At 45.6% G+C, this 17,070-nt stretch overlaps 1 protein-coding gene across 2 annotated transcripts; it reads left to right on the top strand.

Moving 5' to 3' along the window:
• Positions 1–57: 57 nt before the first annotated feature.
• On the top strand, positions 58–15,788 carry LOC121914899 (formin-1-like). 2 transcript variants are annotated; one of them, XR_006100602.1, is made up of 3 exons: positions 58–104; positions 12,007–12,088; positions 13,633–15,788. XR_006100602.1 is itself a non-coding variant. In XM_042438685.1 (3 exons), the coding sequence occupies exons 1-3, from the start codon at positions 5,993–5,995 to the stop codon at positions 13,960–13,962; spliced, it is 426 nt and encodes a 141-aa protein (XP_042294619.1). In that variant the 5' UTR covers positions 5,961–5,992; the 3' UTR covers positions 13,963–15,788. The 2 variants fall into 2 exon arrangements, 1 of the variants encoding a protein (XP_042294619.1); XM_042438685.1 differs by lacking the exon at positions 58–104 and adding an exon at positions 5,961–6,006.
• The last annotated feature ends 1,282 nt before the right edge of the window (positions 15,789–17,070 follow it).

Genomic DNA, 17,070 nt, shown 5'->3' on the forward strand with positions numbered 1-17,070 from the left:
CTGAGAGAGTGTGACTCCGAACCCAGTTTGCTGCAATGGAAGTAAGCTAAGGATGAAGAAAGAGTGGGAGAAAACTGGGACATTGTAAAAGCAGCTGAAAAGTGGTAAGGCATTTGCATGTAGTGATTGCTTTGACTGGTGCATGTGGAGATGCAAATTTGGTTGCACAACCTCACAGATGGTGTTGCATGATTGCAGTGTATTTCCATGCGCTCTTCCATCTCCTTAATGTGGGATTCAGACTTTTCAGAGTGGATGAAGGAGGCCAGGATAGAAGGGATGGTCCTCCTGCCCCATTTTGTATCATCCTGAAAGCTGTTAGGTATTTTTTAAAAGGCCATCCACAGCCAAACAAAAGGGTTGTTTTTGTGGAATAAATGGGAAGATGCCATAATTAGACACCACCCTGCATTTGTATTCTCACCTTGTCACTCCTGAGCTGCGGACCTTCGGGTCATTTGTCTCCTCTTGGTAATGGGTCTTCTTTTCTGGTCCAACTGTTTATCAGAAATGTTAATCCAGCGGCCGGTAAGTACGGCGCATGGCGGGAGGTGTAAGACAAGAAGGGGGGGGGGAGGTTTAAAATTAGCTTGGAAATATTGCACAACTCATTAAAAATGTAATAATGCGTAAAATGAGATCAATGAAAATTTATCTGAAAGTGCAAGGGAAAGGCATTTTCTAGCATGATCCTGGATTTAATAGACTGGATTTTAATTTAGTCGGTTTGCAACCAAAATCCCTTCAGGCTAAATAAAACAGCTTTCTCCTCCCAGTTATTGTACAGACAGCTAATTTTCTGCACCCTTCCTTCTCATATTCAATCTTATCTCTTGCTGGATAGAGGTTTCAATATATTGCAAAATTTGTTTTCTTTACATTTTCCATTACAGCTTTTCATTTGCATGATAAATGATCAGAGGTAGGAGCAGGATAAAAACCAAGCCAAGCTCTTCTTTTATTAATCTGGATAGAATAAAGGTAACTTCTCAACCTTCCCCCCTCGGAGCAAGAACTGCGTTCGTACGTGGAAACTGTCGCCGGATTTAAGGCAGCGGGTTGTGTCCTATTTATCCTTCTCTGTGTCATGTTTCACACATGAAAACTGGGAAACATATGGCTAAGAAACATCAGAATGTAGTCAAGATGGCAAAAATCCTAATTGAGGAAAGACACACAAACTAGGAGAAGCTGGAACAGTTTGCTTTTGCCTGAGCCAAATGCAAAGGGCAAGATCCTTTGCCCTTCTCTCCTCTCTCCTCTCCTCCCCTTCTACTTTTTAATTGCATAATTGTTTTTAAACTTTATATCTATATTGTAAAAGTTGTGGGGCTTTTTCCATTTCCTTTGACATCTTTCCATTTTCATTATAAATGATCTGAATTATAATCACATTATAATCATTTCATTATAAATGATTTGCATTATAAAAGCAGGATCTGATTTGAACTAGTTGTTAGCAGCCTTGAGTCCCTCTGTCAGGAGAAAAGAAATAAAATAATAATAATAATAACAATAATAATAATAATCTTTGCTCAACTCAGATCGCAGCACTTGAAATAAGTGGAATATAGAAGAGGAAAGTTAGAGGAGGAGGAGAGAGAAACCAGGACATTTTAAAACCATTGAAAAAGTGGGATGGCAGAGGATTAATTGGGATTGCCCCTGACAAATGGAGATATTTAATTTATTTCAGTAGAGCTGTTTTGGACTTCAGCTCCCAGAATTCCTGACTCTTGGCCAAACATGGCTGGGGCTTCTGGGAGCAGAAGTTTGGGAATCCCTAATTTATTTACTGTATTTAGAGTATTTATAGCCTACTCTTCGGCAACAAAGGTTCTCAGTGGAAACCTCAGAGGAAAGCCATGATGATGACAAGCCTCCTTTGAACAAATCTTGGTAAGAAAAGCCTAAGCAAATGTGGCCTTTGCTGCTGGGCCTTCAAGTCATCTCTGACTCATGGTGACCCTAAGGGGGACCTGTCATGGGGTTTTCTTGCCAAGATTTGTTCAGAGGAAGTCCTGAGGCTGAGAGAGTGTGACTTACTCAAAGTCACCCAGCGGGTTTTCATGGTTGAGATGGCACTTGAGCCTTGGTCTCCAGAATCATAGTCCAAGGCTAAAACCACTGTGGCATACCTGCTCTCAGGTTGGTCTTAGGGTCTCTCTGCATTGACATGAATGCATAGAGCAACAACACTGCAGGTATTTGGGTATTGACCCTGCTCAGCTCCATCCTACCCTCCAATTGCTTTTATGCTTTCTGGGCCGTAGCTGGGATGCCATGCAAGGGAGGCCCAGTGTCCAGTCCCAAATGGAGGCTGAGGCCGGCCACCTGGCCACTCCGGCTGCTTTTGCTCCCAACAAGGCATCCCCCGGCCTGGCTCTCTGGAAGGATCCGGCTGGCACCGCGTGTGTTGCCCAGAGTCTCACCAGGGAATCCGATACATGGGAAAATCCAGGCCCCCCTTGAAGCCGAGGGTCTTTGGCTGCAGAACAAGGAGGCCTCTCCATCAGCCCCCTCCTCATCTTCTGCATATTTCTGATTATCCTTATGAATTATGTAAGCTGCTGCCTTGACATGAAAACAGATCCTGGGAAGGAATTAGGGAGCAGAACCGAACGCTGACACAAAGCACCGAGCAAAAGGTGAAAGATTTGGTCCATCAGTGGGAACCGACCCATCCTGGGGGGGACTTTCCTCTCTTGGGGCTCTCTGTCCAGCTGCTGTTTGGCTGGCTGACCGACTGGCCAGCCAACTGGGGGGCCAAGAGCAACAAAGGCCCTTTATCTGGACCCCCAGAAAACAGATGTGGGAGACTGAGGAAGCCTGTTCACCAGCAGTGAAACTGGAAGCAAAATACCCTTCGCAATTCTTATGCAGACCGTCAGGGAGTCACTCTGCTGGGAGCATTTTTAGCCAAAGGCTACCACTGGGTTGCAGTTTTGGCCATTAGGGTTTAATGCTGGCCGCTGCCCCATACGGAGTCTGTGCAATGATCTGACAAATGAAACCGCCCTTTGCTGAGTAGTTTGGAAAACGGAATCCAAAAGCTGCCAAGAAACAAAGTGGTGGAAATGATGAAGTGGTGCCACCTCCTCTTCCTTACCTTCCAAATCCTTTGGATGGGAGAAGTGTGTGTGTGTGTGTGTGTGTGTGTGTGCGCGCGCAGGTGCGCAAATGCACTAGCCATGCTGGGCAGGGGATTTGGGGAGTTGCAACCCCAGCAAAAACAACTCTTCCCATCTTGCAGGAGCGAGAACTGCAAGCAGAGCCAAGTTGGACTCCATCTTCCAAGCAAATGAGTTCAGGAGGATGGAGCGCAAATGCACACCTTTTCCAGGTGTGTTGAGCAGTCAGTTGTTTGTGTTCAGCTGCCTTCCAGTTGACCTTGCCTCATCTGGTGCCCTTTTCTGGGACCCTTAGCCCTATCTGGAACCTTTTGCCCCATCTGGGACCATTTGTGTGTCTGTGTGTGCCTTCAAGTCGCCTGTCAATTGAAGACCCCAAGAATTTCACAGGGTTTTCTTAGGCAAGAGGTGGTTTTGCTAGTTCTTTCCTCTGAAAGACAGCCAACAGCACATTGTCTTTGTTGGTGGCCTCCCATCCAAGGACTAACCAGGGCTGACCCTGCTTAGCTTCCCAGAACAGATGGGATTTGGTGCCTTTCGGGCATTCAGGACATTCAAATAGCAGCAAACGGAGTTCAAAGTGCAAATGTTGTTTGAAGTGAACTAACCCAGAGGAGCGAGGGCAGAACCTTGCCCTTCCCAGTCAGCTCAGGCAAAAGCAAACTGCTGCAGCCTTTTCTTATTAACGATTTCTGCCATCCTGACCACACCTGTCTCATCTTTCCTCGTGCTGGAAATGTTGGAGCGATTGGATTTTATTGCATCCTAATGTTTTATGGACTGGGCCGCATGTAAAGGATTGCAGATAAAGAGAGGAGCTCATGGGATTCTTGCAGCAGCAGCTGGCCTTTTATTGCATTGGTGGTTTGTTGGTCTTTTGTGCAGCTAATTGCGGTGGCAAGGACTTGACAACAAAGAGGCCAAACCTTTTAACTCTTTTCAGTGTGGACGATGGCGTTTTTGGCATGTGGCATTTGTTGTTTGTGAGCAAAAGGGGAAAGATAACTTCTGCCTTTCTGATTCATTCACCACTTTCAGGGAACTTTAAAAAAATTCTTTTGTTTTAATGCAAACCCTTGATCGAGGGATCATTTATTGGAGTGGTTTATGGCTTGCAGGAGACAGTTGAAGAAAGAACAAATGAATCTAATGTAAATCAAATAGTTAGAGCTTTTTTATGGGGGGCTACAAAGCTTTAAATGTGTGTTCTTAATGGTAATTTTGCAAAAACTTTGCCTGGCAGCTTCAGATGGAGGTGACAGTTGGGGATGGGTTCCCTTTCAGATGCTAATCTCCGGCGCATGGTGATATTTCTCTCCTTGGGAGCAGTCAGAGAATTGAATAATTTATGGAATGAATTTGGTTGTAAATTTATTGTGTCACAAGCAGGTTGTAATTTCACTAACAGTATACTTAAGTTATTAAGTTTAAGGGGAAAAAATGGGGTTGTTGGGATAGCGCATTTGCTAGGATTTTCCCCTGCAAGTTCACATCTTCTGTGTATTTTCAAACAGAGTGTTTGCCTAATTTTCATTCAGAACATGATCTGGAAGAAGAAGAAGAAGAAGAAGGGGAAATAAACAAAAAAGGAAAAGGAAAAAGAGGATTGGGCATTAACATAAATGGGGTTGCATTTGCTAAATCTATGGCTGGATGTGGTAGTTGTAAACAAATTACCAAAGGCTTTATATAGACAGAAATAGCATTAAATGGTGGCACGGCTCGGTTGTCAAGGCACCTTCATTCCCCATTTGATGCTGAATAATTGTCTTCACTTCAGCCAGGAAATGATGAAGGGCTGAGGATGAAGAAGAGGAAGAGGAGGAGATGAAACGAGGATGATCTGGCAGAAAAAGAATATTTTGCAGATTTATCCATGTCTCCCAGCTTCAAGATGGGCTCTTCCTCAAATATATGGGCAAAACTAGACTAAAGGGGCAATTTCCAGTCATTGTGAGTGATGGTGGGGCTTCCCCTTCCCCTTCTCCTTCCTTCCTTCCTTCCTTCCTTCCTTCCTTCCTTCCTTCCTCTGACCTTTCTCTTCTCTTTTTCTCCATTCATTTCTTTTCTCCTTCCCTGCAGTTGAAGTACAGTCAGCCCTTCTTATACACAGATTTTTTATACACGGATTCAAGCATCCACAGTTTGAAAATAATCAAAAAAAGTATACATTTGAAATATCAAACCTTGATTTTCCATTTTTCTTTATAAGGGACACCATTTTGCTATGTCATTATATTTAATGGGACTTGAGCATACAAAGATAACAAGGGTCCACTGCATTTCTATCCAGCCTCAGATGGCTGAAATACAGTCATCCCTCCATATCCACAGATTTTGCATTTATGGATTCAACCATCCGTGGGATTCTGAGAACTGTAGTTTGTTCCAGCACCAGAGTTTCCTGACAGAGACGGCTAAATGCCTCACAAAACTACTGTCCCCAGAATCCCCTAGGATGGAGCCATGGCAATTAAAGTGGTGCCAAACTGGATTATTTCTACAGTGTGAATGCAGAAATGGGAGTCAGGCCTCACCGACCACTTGACCAAGGTATTCCCCCAGTCCCAAGTGTCCTTCATTGCTGGTGGACCCCAGTCTCATATGGAGGAGGTGGGGGGGGGGCTTCTCCAAAACACCCGAGCCAGAAGAGCCCTTCTTTTTACATGTTATTGTCACTCTCATAATTTATCCTAGAATCCAGCATGGATCACTGATATCATGGCTTGTGTTTGTTATACCATTAGCTTTAAAAATTTATAAATCACTATGCAGGCAGAAGAAGAAGAAGGAAGAAGAAGAAGAGAAGAAGGAAGACAGAAAGATTCAAAGACTTATGGCTGCAGAAAAAGGGGGTTTCCATGGGGAGAAGTGGGTAAGAAATTAATATTAGTACTACTACTACTACTACTACTAATGACAATGGAGTACAGTGGACCCACTGGGGTTGGGTTTGAGGACCCCCTCCCCCCATGGATACAAAAATCCGTGGATGTTTAAGTCCCATTAAATACTGTGGAGTAGTGAAACGGTGTCCCTTATATAAAATGGCACTACCAAGGTTTGCTTTTTGGGATGTATATATTTTGTTATTATTCCCAAGCCAGGGATGATGGAACCACTGGATAAAAGATCCATGGCTATGGAGGGCTGACTGTACTGGGGTTCCCTGGTCTCATTTTCTCAGAGCAAGGAGGAGGAAGAGGAAGAGGACTCTCAGGGTGAGAATGTTGCTTTCTGTTAGGAAGGATCGAATCAGGGGAATTTCATTAGCTCAAATTTTCGAGAGGCGTGTCCTAACGACGCACGCAGCGGATCGTGTCCCTATGTGTATCCCAGAGCTCATCTAGTCCAACCCCAAGAAACAGAGACTCCAATGCCAATGAGTTGCAATTAAAATATAAACATTTATTAAAGCCATACAACAAAAGGGATCATACGCGTACACACACATTCAATACTAAAGCAAGGGAGGGGGAGAGTTCGGGAGTAAAGGAGAAAGGATAGAAGCACCGTTGGAATAATTACGTTAGGAGTCTTCTCCAAAGCGACGGATGTGAGAGATGGTGGATGGTGAAACATGGCTGCGGAGACGGGGAAAACAAGCGGCGACTGCGGTGGCTGGGAGCTGAGTTCCGGCGGACAAAGCTAACTTAGACGCCCAAGAGACAGTGAGCTTTGGCTTAGCAGCTCAAGAGATTTCAGCAGAGCCCAAGGCTCAGAGAACTCAAGCCTGGAGCAGCAGCTCAGCAAGCAAGGTTTTGAGGTTTGGAACTTCAGCTGGACAAGCCCAAGGAGGGTTGGAAGTGGGGTCCTTTTATACTGGCTACCAGCGAACAAAGGTCTTGATGGCTATCTTTTGTCTAAGCTGAAACTTACACAAAGAAGAGGTCTGACACCTTTCAGGGGAAGGCAAATATCTAAATGGCAGAGCTGTTAATACAATCACTCGCTCATTAGGAGAGAGGCTACTTCTTTGTCCTCTTCTCTTTGGGGCTGCCTGTGAAACTTGTAGGGCAACTCCCAGAACTGGTTTCTTAAGGTTTAAATCTACCTTTTTCTATGACCAAGTCCAGCAAGGCTGCCTGGCTACATGGTCAGCTCGCTTTTAGGGTAATGGCGGCTTGCGATGGGGTCAGTCAGGGGTCATAATTTTTGATTGCTTGGCACCCAAAATTGATATAAAACCAAACTCGGTAACATTTCAAAAGTGCATTTGCATTTGTTAGCTGTCATCTTTTCATTTGAGTGGCACACTCTTGCAACTGCGGCTGATGCTCAAGGTATCCTCCGTAATGACTGCTCCTCCTGACCTCACCCTTGTCATCCCACCAGAATCCAACTCTCCATGGTCAAAAAGGATGATCACAAAGGGTCATCCTTTGGTCTCAGGCACTGGCACTAAAATCTGAGGGTCTGGCTCAACCCGCACCTGGGGCAACCCTAACTGAGCAGCTCCATGGGTGTAACTTTATGCCATGCGCTCCAACTCTGTTGGAGCTTGGCCAATGACTTCCTTTCTGGTAAGGAAAGCTTTTCTTATGTGAACAGAACCTCTAGAAAGATCAGAGAGTGGGTTGGTTTTGACTTTTGGGGTGAGGACAGGCAGCTGTCTTGCCTTTGAGCCCCACTTTGTGCAAACCTCACAGTGGAAATTGGTGGATCATGTGCTCCTTTCTATTCTTCCTTCCTTGAGTGGATCTGGCCCCACGAAGGTCCTGGATCCTGGGAGCTCCTCGCCCCCCTTTTAGGGGCTTTGAAAAATGAGTGGTGGTCTCCTCTTCCCTGCCTTTGCCCCATGCGCTGTCCTATTGATCCGGGCTCCTTCATGTCCCCATCTCCTTGCTGGGTCATCAGAAAGTGTGTTGTTGTTTTTCCGGAAATCCAAGTTAGCTTTGAGATGGGAGAGGAGGGAAAGGCAGGGAAGATGGTATCTATTTTTGAAGGAAGAACCGCATTTCTTGACCCACATATCGTTTCCCTCTCGGGGGAATTGCTGTGACTCACATCTGAGGAGTGTTTGAAATGTAAATAGCGTGACTGGGTTACTCTTTCCCAGGTCCAAAGGGCAGGATGGGTATGCTACTGCTTCTTCCTCCTTTTTTGGTTTTTAAGTGCTGGCTGGCATTTTGCAAATGTTGAAACCCTACCGAATTTTGAGAGCCTGCCCCATAATGTAAGGATGGGACTATTAACTGCTTGGTGAATAGTCATAGAAACAGGGAAGGCCAAAGCATTCTTTTTTAAATTTGCAGATTATCAACCTTTTGGCCAGTTATTGACCCTAAAGTCTACTGCAGAAGTAATGCAGTTTGGCACCACTTTTAACTGCCATGGTTTCATGCTATGGAGTTCTGGGGTTTGTAGGTTTGTGAGATATTTAGTCTTCTCTGTCAGAAAGCTCTGGTCAGGATGACTGGACATTCTCCTTTTCCAGAACACATCCTACATTTCAACCTTCCAAAATGCCCTCCATTTTAAACTTGGAAAAAAAGCATGAATTTATATGAGTGTTGTTAGCTTTTGTTTTGCAATGTCCTCCATCTTTCTTGAATTCCTACATTTTATGGTGCCTTGCCCTCCTTTGCAGTTAGGACATTTGGTCACCCTCATTCTGGTGCCACCTCAAACTACAGATCCCAGGATTCCATAGCGTTCAGCCATGGCAGTTGAAGTGGGTTATTTCTGTGGCGACAGTCCTTTTTCACCTCTTACTCACCCTTGCCATCCATGCACTCAGTGCTCCAACAGAGTCACTCAAATGCCTTCTTGCATTATGGGTCTCAAAAATTCTGATATGAAAGGAACCAACTTTTTCTGATTTTCACCTTCTTACTTTGTGGGAATAAAGAAGGGAGGAGGACGCCTGAGGAGCCAGAAGGCCCCAGCCCTTTGCAGGCTGATGCAGCCCTTTGCAAGATGATTTTGCTGCCAGCCCTTTGCAAGACGATGCAGCTGTGCTCCCTTCAACAGCTGGGCAAAGATGGAGAGAAAAAACAACACCCGTCAAAGCCACATGGAACTGGAAATTTGGCAGGCCTGGCGGAGCGTGTCCCCTTTCAAGCCTCCATCGCCTTCTTTGCAACAGCCGCCGCCATCTGCTTCGGAGGAGGAGAAGAGGAGAAGGAAGAGGAAGCCTGGTGGCTGGTGTTAACATTCGTTAACTGTTCCCGAAATTACTAATGCTTCATGTTGCTTTAATCCATTCCACCGTAATAGCCTTATTAGATTAAACAGCCTGTCGAGCAAGCGAGGAACAGGAGGATTATCAGGCTTCTTCCTCTCCTGTCAGAACAGTCTGCAAAGACCCAACTCAAAGCGGGGAATTTGCTCAGCCCTTCCTTTTGCCCTCCTCCTTGGAGGAACCGGGGCCCTTGTAGGCCTTCCTTGGAAAAAGCCCTCTTAAGCCGCCTCTAGACAAGCCCCGGGCAAGAAACAGCCAGACCATCATAGTCAAAAGTTGCCTCCTTCCTTCCTTCCTTCCTTCCCTCCTTCCTGCATGTATTTTTGATGTGGAAATCACATTGGACCCACTCCGGTGGATCGAAGATGAACATATAAGAACTGTGAGCATGTGTGCAAGTGTGCAATTTCGTTTTGAATAGGTGAGGCAGAAACCCATCTTTTATCAAGCATCTCTGCCAGAGTGTTGAGCCTTAATGGCAGATTTATTTCAGGGCAGATCTAATTAGGTTACGTCAAATATTTTCATCAAGAGAGCCCCAAATGCGACATTACCCTCATCCTTCTTCTAGTTTCTTGTACAAAAACCTGCCGTTCCTTCTTAAAGCGCTTCTTGCCTGCTTCAGCCATTTGAATGTAATTATTAGCGGCTGCTGGCCATCCTAACCCAATAAAGGGGAATGCATTAAAAACACACACCACCAACACGCTCCATGCAGCGTTTGCATGAATCAGCCTCTTTGAAAGCGGTGAGAAAGATGCTGCAAATCTGCATCACTAGTCAAATCTGCACATGCGTCGTTGCATGGCGGTTGTGTAAGCCATGCCCATGTGCCACTGGTTACTTGCGTGCCCATCTCCCCCCGATGTATAGCAGCTGTTGTCACAATTTCGTCAGTTCGTTGCAGTTTGACATCACTTTGACTGCAGTGGCTCAGTGATATGGGATTTTGGGATGTGTAGTTTTATGAGCTATTCTCTTGCAGGAATATTTGCTCTTATGTCTGGCTTTGCATGTGTTGTATGGCCTTTCTAGACAACACCCCCTCTGCACACACACACACACACACACACACACACACACACACACCACTCACAAACATATTGGCCCTCACCACAGGAATTTTTCCTCTTCTCCTTTTAACCAAGCTTAAGCTGTGTTGCAAGTTCTTTTCTCCCCAGAGAGGATTAAAAACAGAAAAAAGATCACAACTGGGGAGATAATGGAGAGATCTGTGACCAAGATATCCATGAATGTGCTGGGGTTAAATGGGAAGACCGCTGGGGAGCTCCGGAGAGGCCTTCTTTGGTTGCTAAATCCCAAAGAGGGCAGTGCCCAGACAGAGCGGCCTCTTCCCAGGTTCCAGAGTCCCAAAGGAAGACCTTTCCCTGCGAAGGACCCTGGCAGGATCCCTCTCTGGCACCCTGGGCTCTTTAAACCGTGGCACTCATTGCCACTGCAGATGGTTGAACGGTGGAACTTGCTGCCACAGGATGTGGGGATACCCAGAGGCGTACTAAGGATGGGTTGGGGAGAACCCCATAATAGGTTTGCTTTAGGATTGCCGTAAATCGGAGATGACGTGGAGGCACACAACAACACCAACATAATTTGAGGCCATTGCTTGTGTCTTTTTCTTGCAGCGCTGTGGTTCCTGTTTTGTTCTAGTTGGGGAGGGGGAGGTAGGCTCCCACCTTGCAAAGGAATCAATAAACAGCTGCTATTCCCAGATCTGCTGTTAGGAGGGCTTAGAAAAGCCTGCAGGCAAAGAGAGAACAAGGAGGGGAGAGAACTGGGTAAGCCTCCCAGCCTCCACAGAATTATTCCTGCTGGCATGAAGTTGTGTGTGTGTGTTTGTGTGTGAATGTGTTTAAAAACAAAATCACTTTCTTTCATCTAATTTTACCGCAGAATGCACCTTTCACCTCCATGATTTCCTCTTCTCCACCTCTTCTCTCCCCCTTTCCCCCTCTACTTTTCTTCCTCTCTCTCCTGCGCCAAATTTTGTATTCAGGTAAAGTGGAGCTTTTTCAAAGTCGTTTAGGAAGGCAGCTATGCTTTAGCCTTGGTTTGCTTTTGTAGCAGGCTTCCTTAAAGGGCTTTATCACACGGGATGCTAAGTGCCCAAATGCCATGCAGAAACAGGATTTAAATCCCAGGGAAATCCTGCAAAAGTGAGTTCATTTTCAGAAACATTGGGGGTATTGAGCATTAATCTGACATTAACCCGCACAGAAAGTGGACAAAATCGATTGCTGTGTACTTTCTGGAAAATCCTGAAAGTAAAACTGGTTAATTTTGTCCACTTTCTGTATGCGTTAATGTCAGATTAATGCTCAATGCCCCCAACATCATCTGAAAACAATCCCACTTTTGCGGGATTTGTCCACTTTCTGTGCAGTTTAATTGTGGATTCATGCTCAGTGCATTTGGAAAACGGGATTTTTCCAGATTTAAATCCCGTTTCTTCATGGGATTTGGCCAATCCCCTCCTGAGTGATAAACCTCCAAAGTTAGGTTGCCCTCTACTGATTTGGTTCCTGTATCTGGGGACCTGTTTGCCCCCCCAACCAAAGCTCTATCAGCAGCCCTTTAACAAACACTTTGGCTTCAGCAGGATAGAGTGATTGTTAAAAGTAATAAACATCAAAGAAGACATAGAAGTGTTAAACGATTCCCTTTGTTTTCTAGGAAGACAGTATCTATTGGAAAACATGCTTCTCAGTCCTTATTGATCAAGTCAAGCGACCGGTCAGATGCGTCTGCGGTGCAGGTAAGGATGCTAAGTAGAATCCTATTCAAACAGCGACTTTTAACCCAATTCCCGGCTATTAATTAGTCTCTTACTGCATTAGAGATATTGAGTCCTTGCAGCTTCACTCAATATATGAATCTCCCTTCCCCAGAATGGGCATGATCCACCGCTGCACTGTCTGCTGTGTCCAGACAAGAGCCCTGTTTGCAAAAGATGGCCCAGGACAGGTGTCACTGGGGAGAATATTTGGAAAAATACATGTCTTCTTGCACAAACCCCATTCCCTACATTCCTTCTGTGCAACTCCTTGTTTCCCGCACAGCAGGTAGGAATTGCACAAGAAACCTTGTGCTCTTCTCTGCAACATAATTCCTGCACAACCCTTCAGGACATCAACTATCAGGAGAAAACTGTGCATAATTGCCACTGGTCTGTCATTCTTCTGGATGGCGGTTCCTGGCTGTTGGGAAACCTCCTTTTTTCCACTTTGGAATTAATAATTACAAATATCATTTCTGTTTTGAGTACATATTTCCAGGAGAAATGGCTGTGGCTTGCAAGATCGGATTCCCCATCTTGAGCACCAAAGATCATCACTACTTACAGTTTTTCTTGGGGATGGGATTCACTTGCTGGGACTGCAGTTCCCAACTGTTTCTGGGGGATTTGGGGGGGTTGCAATCTCAAAATAAAATCAAAATTAAAATAATCCTAAATTCTGACTACTTGGGCAGCCTGAGAAGTCTAGGGCGGCCGAAGCCTAACCTACCCCTCTGTGCCCCCTGAACTGCACCTATAGTTTGCCAGTTGCATCTTCTGACCCCCAATGTAGATCAAAGACAGAGGTGTACATATGGACAGATGTGGGGAGGCAGGATTTGTCCCCACCTCAGCTAAGTCTGTGCTCTTTGGTCCAGATGTGGTTGTAATGCAAACAGATGGGCCAGAACATCTGTCGCTCTTGACTGAAGGTGCTTTCCATGCGAGAATTTCACATTCCAAATAGGGTTGGGAAGAACATTTGAAGATGTATATTTTTTTAAATGGTAGAAAAACGTGTTTCTTGAGTGAGAAGAAGAATCCTGGAATGATAGGAATCTTTGCACTTTGCAAAATTTGCAAGCAGCTGTTTTGCTCAGAAAACAAATATTATTCAATGTGCAGAAAATCTACACAATTTTTTTGTGTAGAATAAGTCTCACACTCCGAATAGTTTCTGAAAGCAGTACCAGTTCCATGTTAGTGTGATGCCAAAGTGGGATGCAAACAGTGGTGGCAATGTAGGGGTGGGGTAGTGGATCTGACCCCTTTTTGTCGGGTAGATGGGTGCTAGAGTCCTGATCTGCTCTATGGCCAAAGGCTAACTGCTGCCCAGTGACAGAAAACGGGTTGCTTGGGGTCCAGTAGGCCTTGCTTTCTAATTACATTCAGTTCTTCCCAAGTTTTGAATGACTTGGGTTTTGCATGATAGAATATTATTAATGTACAGCCCTTCCTTTCTCTATCAAGGAGAAAAGTGTGACCCATGCTTTGAGTCCAACCTGTTCTTGCTTGGTTTCTAGCCCCAGAGAGAAGGCCACACAAACCCACAGCCTTTTCCTCCCCACAACAACCCATTTCCTCCAAGCATTTGGGACGTTTTGAAGGACGGAGGTTTGGTCTGCCCCAGACGCTGTCTGAGCCCCGTCTGCCCACAGATGCCGCTTAATCCCTGCCCTCCATCGCCTGATGCGCCGCCCGCACCCGCACGGATGGGCCCAGCCAGCAGCCGGTGCCGTGTCGAATGGCAATTCCCATCATGGGAAGATTGTGGAAATGTTTCTTTGCAGCCTCAGAAGCAGGAGGGCATCTCCACCCAACCACCACCACCACCACCAAAAAAAGAAAAGTAAAGCCTGCCTAATGAAGAATGGAAAATATGTTGATTTAACTCCAGAAAAATGTTCAGTAGACATTCAGAAAAGAAAGAAAGGGGGGAAAGAAAAGATGCAGACAGGCCCCTAAGCAGCAGCTCCTCCTCCTCCTCCTCCTCCTGCTGCCGCCGCCGGCCGTATCTAATTTCATTAGTAAGCTGTAAATGGCAAAATGATGAAGAGATAAAGTTTCAAAGGGCCAAGGGCCCTCGCATTCTCTGTAACATTAATCATATGCTTTTAATTTTTACAGACTGCATGGTTCTCAGCTGCTTTCAGTCTCCTCGCCTTGGGCTTTTATGGCTCTTAGGAGCCAGGCAAAAGCCATAGGTCTGAAAGGGCCAGGGCATCCCTGGCCATCCCAAGGGGCAGTGGATGGAGACCCCCTTCCTTTGGGGCCAGGAAAGAAGCCCCCCAGTGGGGCTGGACAAGTGGGCAACAGCCAAACTTTTACGGCCTTCATGGTTGGCTCCCTTTGGAGAGCCAGGCTGCCTCTTCCTTGGCTTTTTCTGGGTTTTGGCCCATCTAATGCCATCATGGTGCAATAGTTTGAGCATTGGCTATGACTCTGGAGGCTAGGATTCGAACCCCTGCTCAGCCATGGAAATTCACTGGATGACCCTGGGCATGTCCTACTCTCTCAATGGCAAAAGCCCCTCTGGATAAATTTTGCCAAGAAAATCTGGTGACAGGGTTGCCTTAGGATTGCTGAAAGTTGGAAATGACCTGAAGGTATGCAAGTTGTGGATATATCTCAGAGGAATGTAGAATTGAGGAACACTTTTCTCTTCTTTGCTGCTAGCAAAATATTTCTTCCCATGGCCATCAGGAAGGTGTATGTTTCTAGGCCAACAATCCCCAAACTTGGTCTTTCAGGTGTTTTGGACTTCAGCTCCCAGAAGCCCTAGCCAGCTTGGTCAGCAATCAGGAATTCTGGGAGCTGAAGTCCAAAACATCTGGAGGACCAATGTTTGGGAAACCCTGTTCTAGGCCATTTTGATATTTCTTTGACCATAAACACCCTTTGCTTCATAGGTGGAAGTGGACTTTACATCTGTGGCGGCCTTTCAGCAGCGGTGGGATGATCATCTTGATAGACTTGCCTGAGGGTCGCCATACATTGGAAATAACTGGAAGGCACTCACTGCCAACTAAATACCCTTCCCCCCTGAATGCCCCCTTTCCCCTTCCTTCCTTCCTTCCTTCCTTCCTTCCTGCCTTCCTTCCTGGCCAAAGAAAATGAAGGGCCTGGGCTGCTGCTGCGGCAATTAAGCTCCCAGGAAACGGCCTCATTAGGCTAATCACCAGTAAATAAAGCAGTCAAGGGCATCCATTGCTTTCAGTTAATCAGGCAAAGCCAAGGGAGATGAATGCCCCCCCCCCCCCCCGTTGCCCGGATGCATTTCCCTCCTTGCTCCTCATGCAAGGGAATCCATGCCAATCCTGCCCAAGGTCTGGGTAGGTCTTGCAACCTGTTGCATCTGGGGTTCCTTCATCCCTGAATATGCTTTGCAAGGAACCCTCTTTTGCCTTACATTGCCTTGCGTGGGCGGCCAATTTGCTTCCAGGCAGAATCCAAGGGGTTGGTGATGATGTTCAGAGCCCTCCATGGCTTGGGACCTTCATGCCCAAAGATGCTCTATTTATAAATTATGAATTTATGAATTTCTCCTATATTTGCTTGTCCAGGAACTGAGATATGGACTAGCGGGAACAATACATCAACTGGGACCATGTTAAGTGCAGTCAGCCCTCCGTATCCACGGATTCCTCATCCATGGATTCAATCATCCATGGTTTGAAATATATATTTTTCTCATTTTATATAAAGGGCACAATTTCTATGTAAATGTATTTAATGGGACTTGAGCATCCATGGATTTTGAACCAAACACCAGCAGAGATTTGGATTTCCTGCATGGCAGAAGGGGGTTGGACTGGATGGCCCTTGCGGTCTCTTCCAACTCTAGGATTCTATGATTCTACAGAGCAAGAGCCCAAGCTATTTGGGGTAAATGTGATATTTATTCATTTTAACCTATTTTAACCTATATCATATGACTGATATCTTTCTGTCCTGTCTGTCTGTCTGTCTGTCTGTCTGTCTCTATCATATCAACTTGTGATGGTTGACCATTTTCTCACAAAGGACAAGAGCATTTGTGAATGTGATATTTGTTCTTTTGGAGAATGAAGGCAGTGATGCTGAAAAGGAAGGAAGGGTGGATGGATGGATGGATGGATGGAAGGGGGGAAGGAGGAAGGAAGGAGGAGGACAAAGCAGAGAAGGAAGGGAGGAAATATTTAGGGAAGGAAAAGGAAAGGGAGGGGGAGAGAGGGAACAAGAGGACTGCTAGTAGCCCATTCCAAGTCCTTTCAGAGCTTTCCAAGAGTGAGACAGAGAACGAAATTAGCAGCAAATGTATTAAAATATTGATAGCAAGCACTCCATGCCCAGGCTCCGCTGCCTATCAATAATTCATTTTGCCTTGAAAGATGGAGTAAGATTTTGGACTTTGCTTTCTCAGGATTTTGCTTGACCAAAGAGCCGGGCTTCATCTCTCCTGAGGGATGGAGGTCCTGGGCAAATGATGGCAATTCTTTGGTGGTCAGCTGCTGGAATTTGCTCTTCATAAAGAGAGAGAGGAGCAAAGTGGGGAGAGAGAAAGTGGGATTGTAGGGGGGCTAGAAAAGAGCTTCCTTGGCTGCATCCACACTGGAGAAATGACCTGGTTTGGCACTGCTTTAACTGCCCTGGAATTCTGGGAGTTGGAGTTTGTTGGGCCCAGAGCGGAGCAAACACATTCTATTGGCTTTCAGCTCTTAACCGATTGCAGATCCCAAAAAGAAATGTTTATTCGGTTAAGCGCTTTCCAAATGAAGCCTGGTAATGGATCAGATGTTGTCTTGCAGGCATTTAAAAATAAATAAATAAAAGGCTTCAAAACTTCTTAAAAATACACTGCTATCTTGAATACGGTGCTTTATGTAATTGTTTTTAATGTCGTTCATGAATATGAGGGTTGGTTTTAATCTGTTTTGCAAAACTGCCTTGGGCCGTACTCTGGCAGAAAGGTGGCATTTCTC

Source organism: Sceloporus undulatus, chromosome 8 (genome assembly GCF_019175285.1).
Source record: "Sceloporus undulatus isolate JIND9_A2432 ecotype Alabama chromosome 8, SceUnd_v1.1, whole genome shotgun sequence".
Lineage (NCBI taxonomy): Eukaryota > Metazoa > Chordata > Lepidosauria > Squamata > Phrynosomatidae > Sceloporus > Sceloporus undulatus.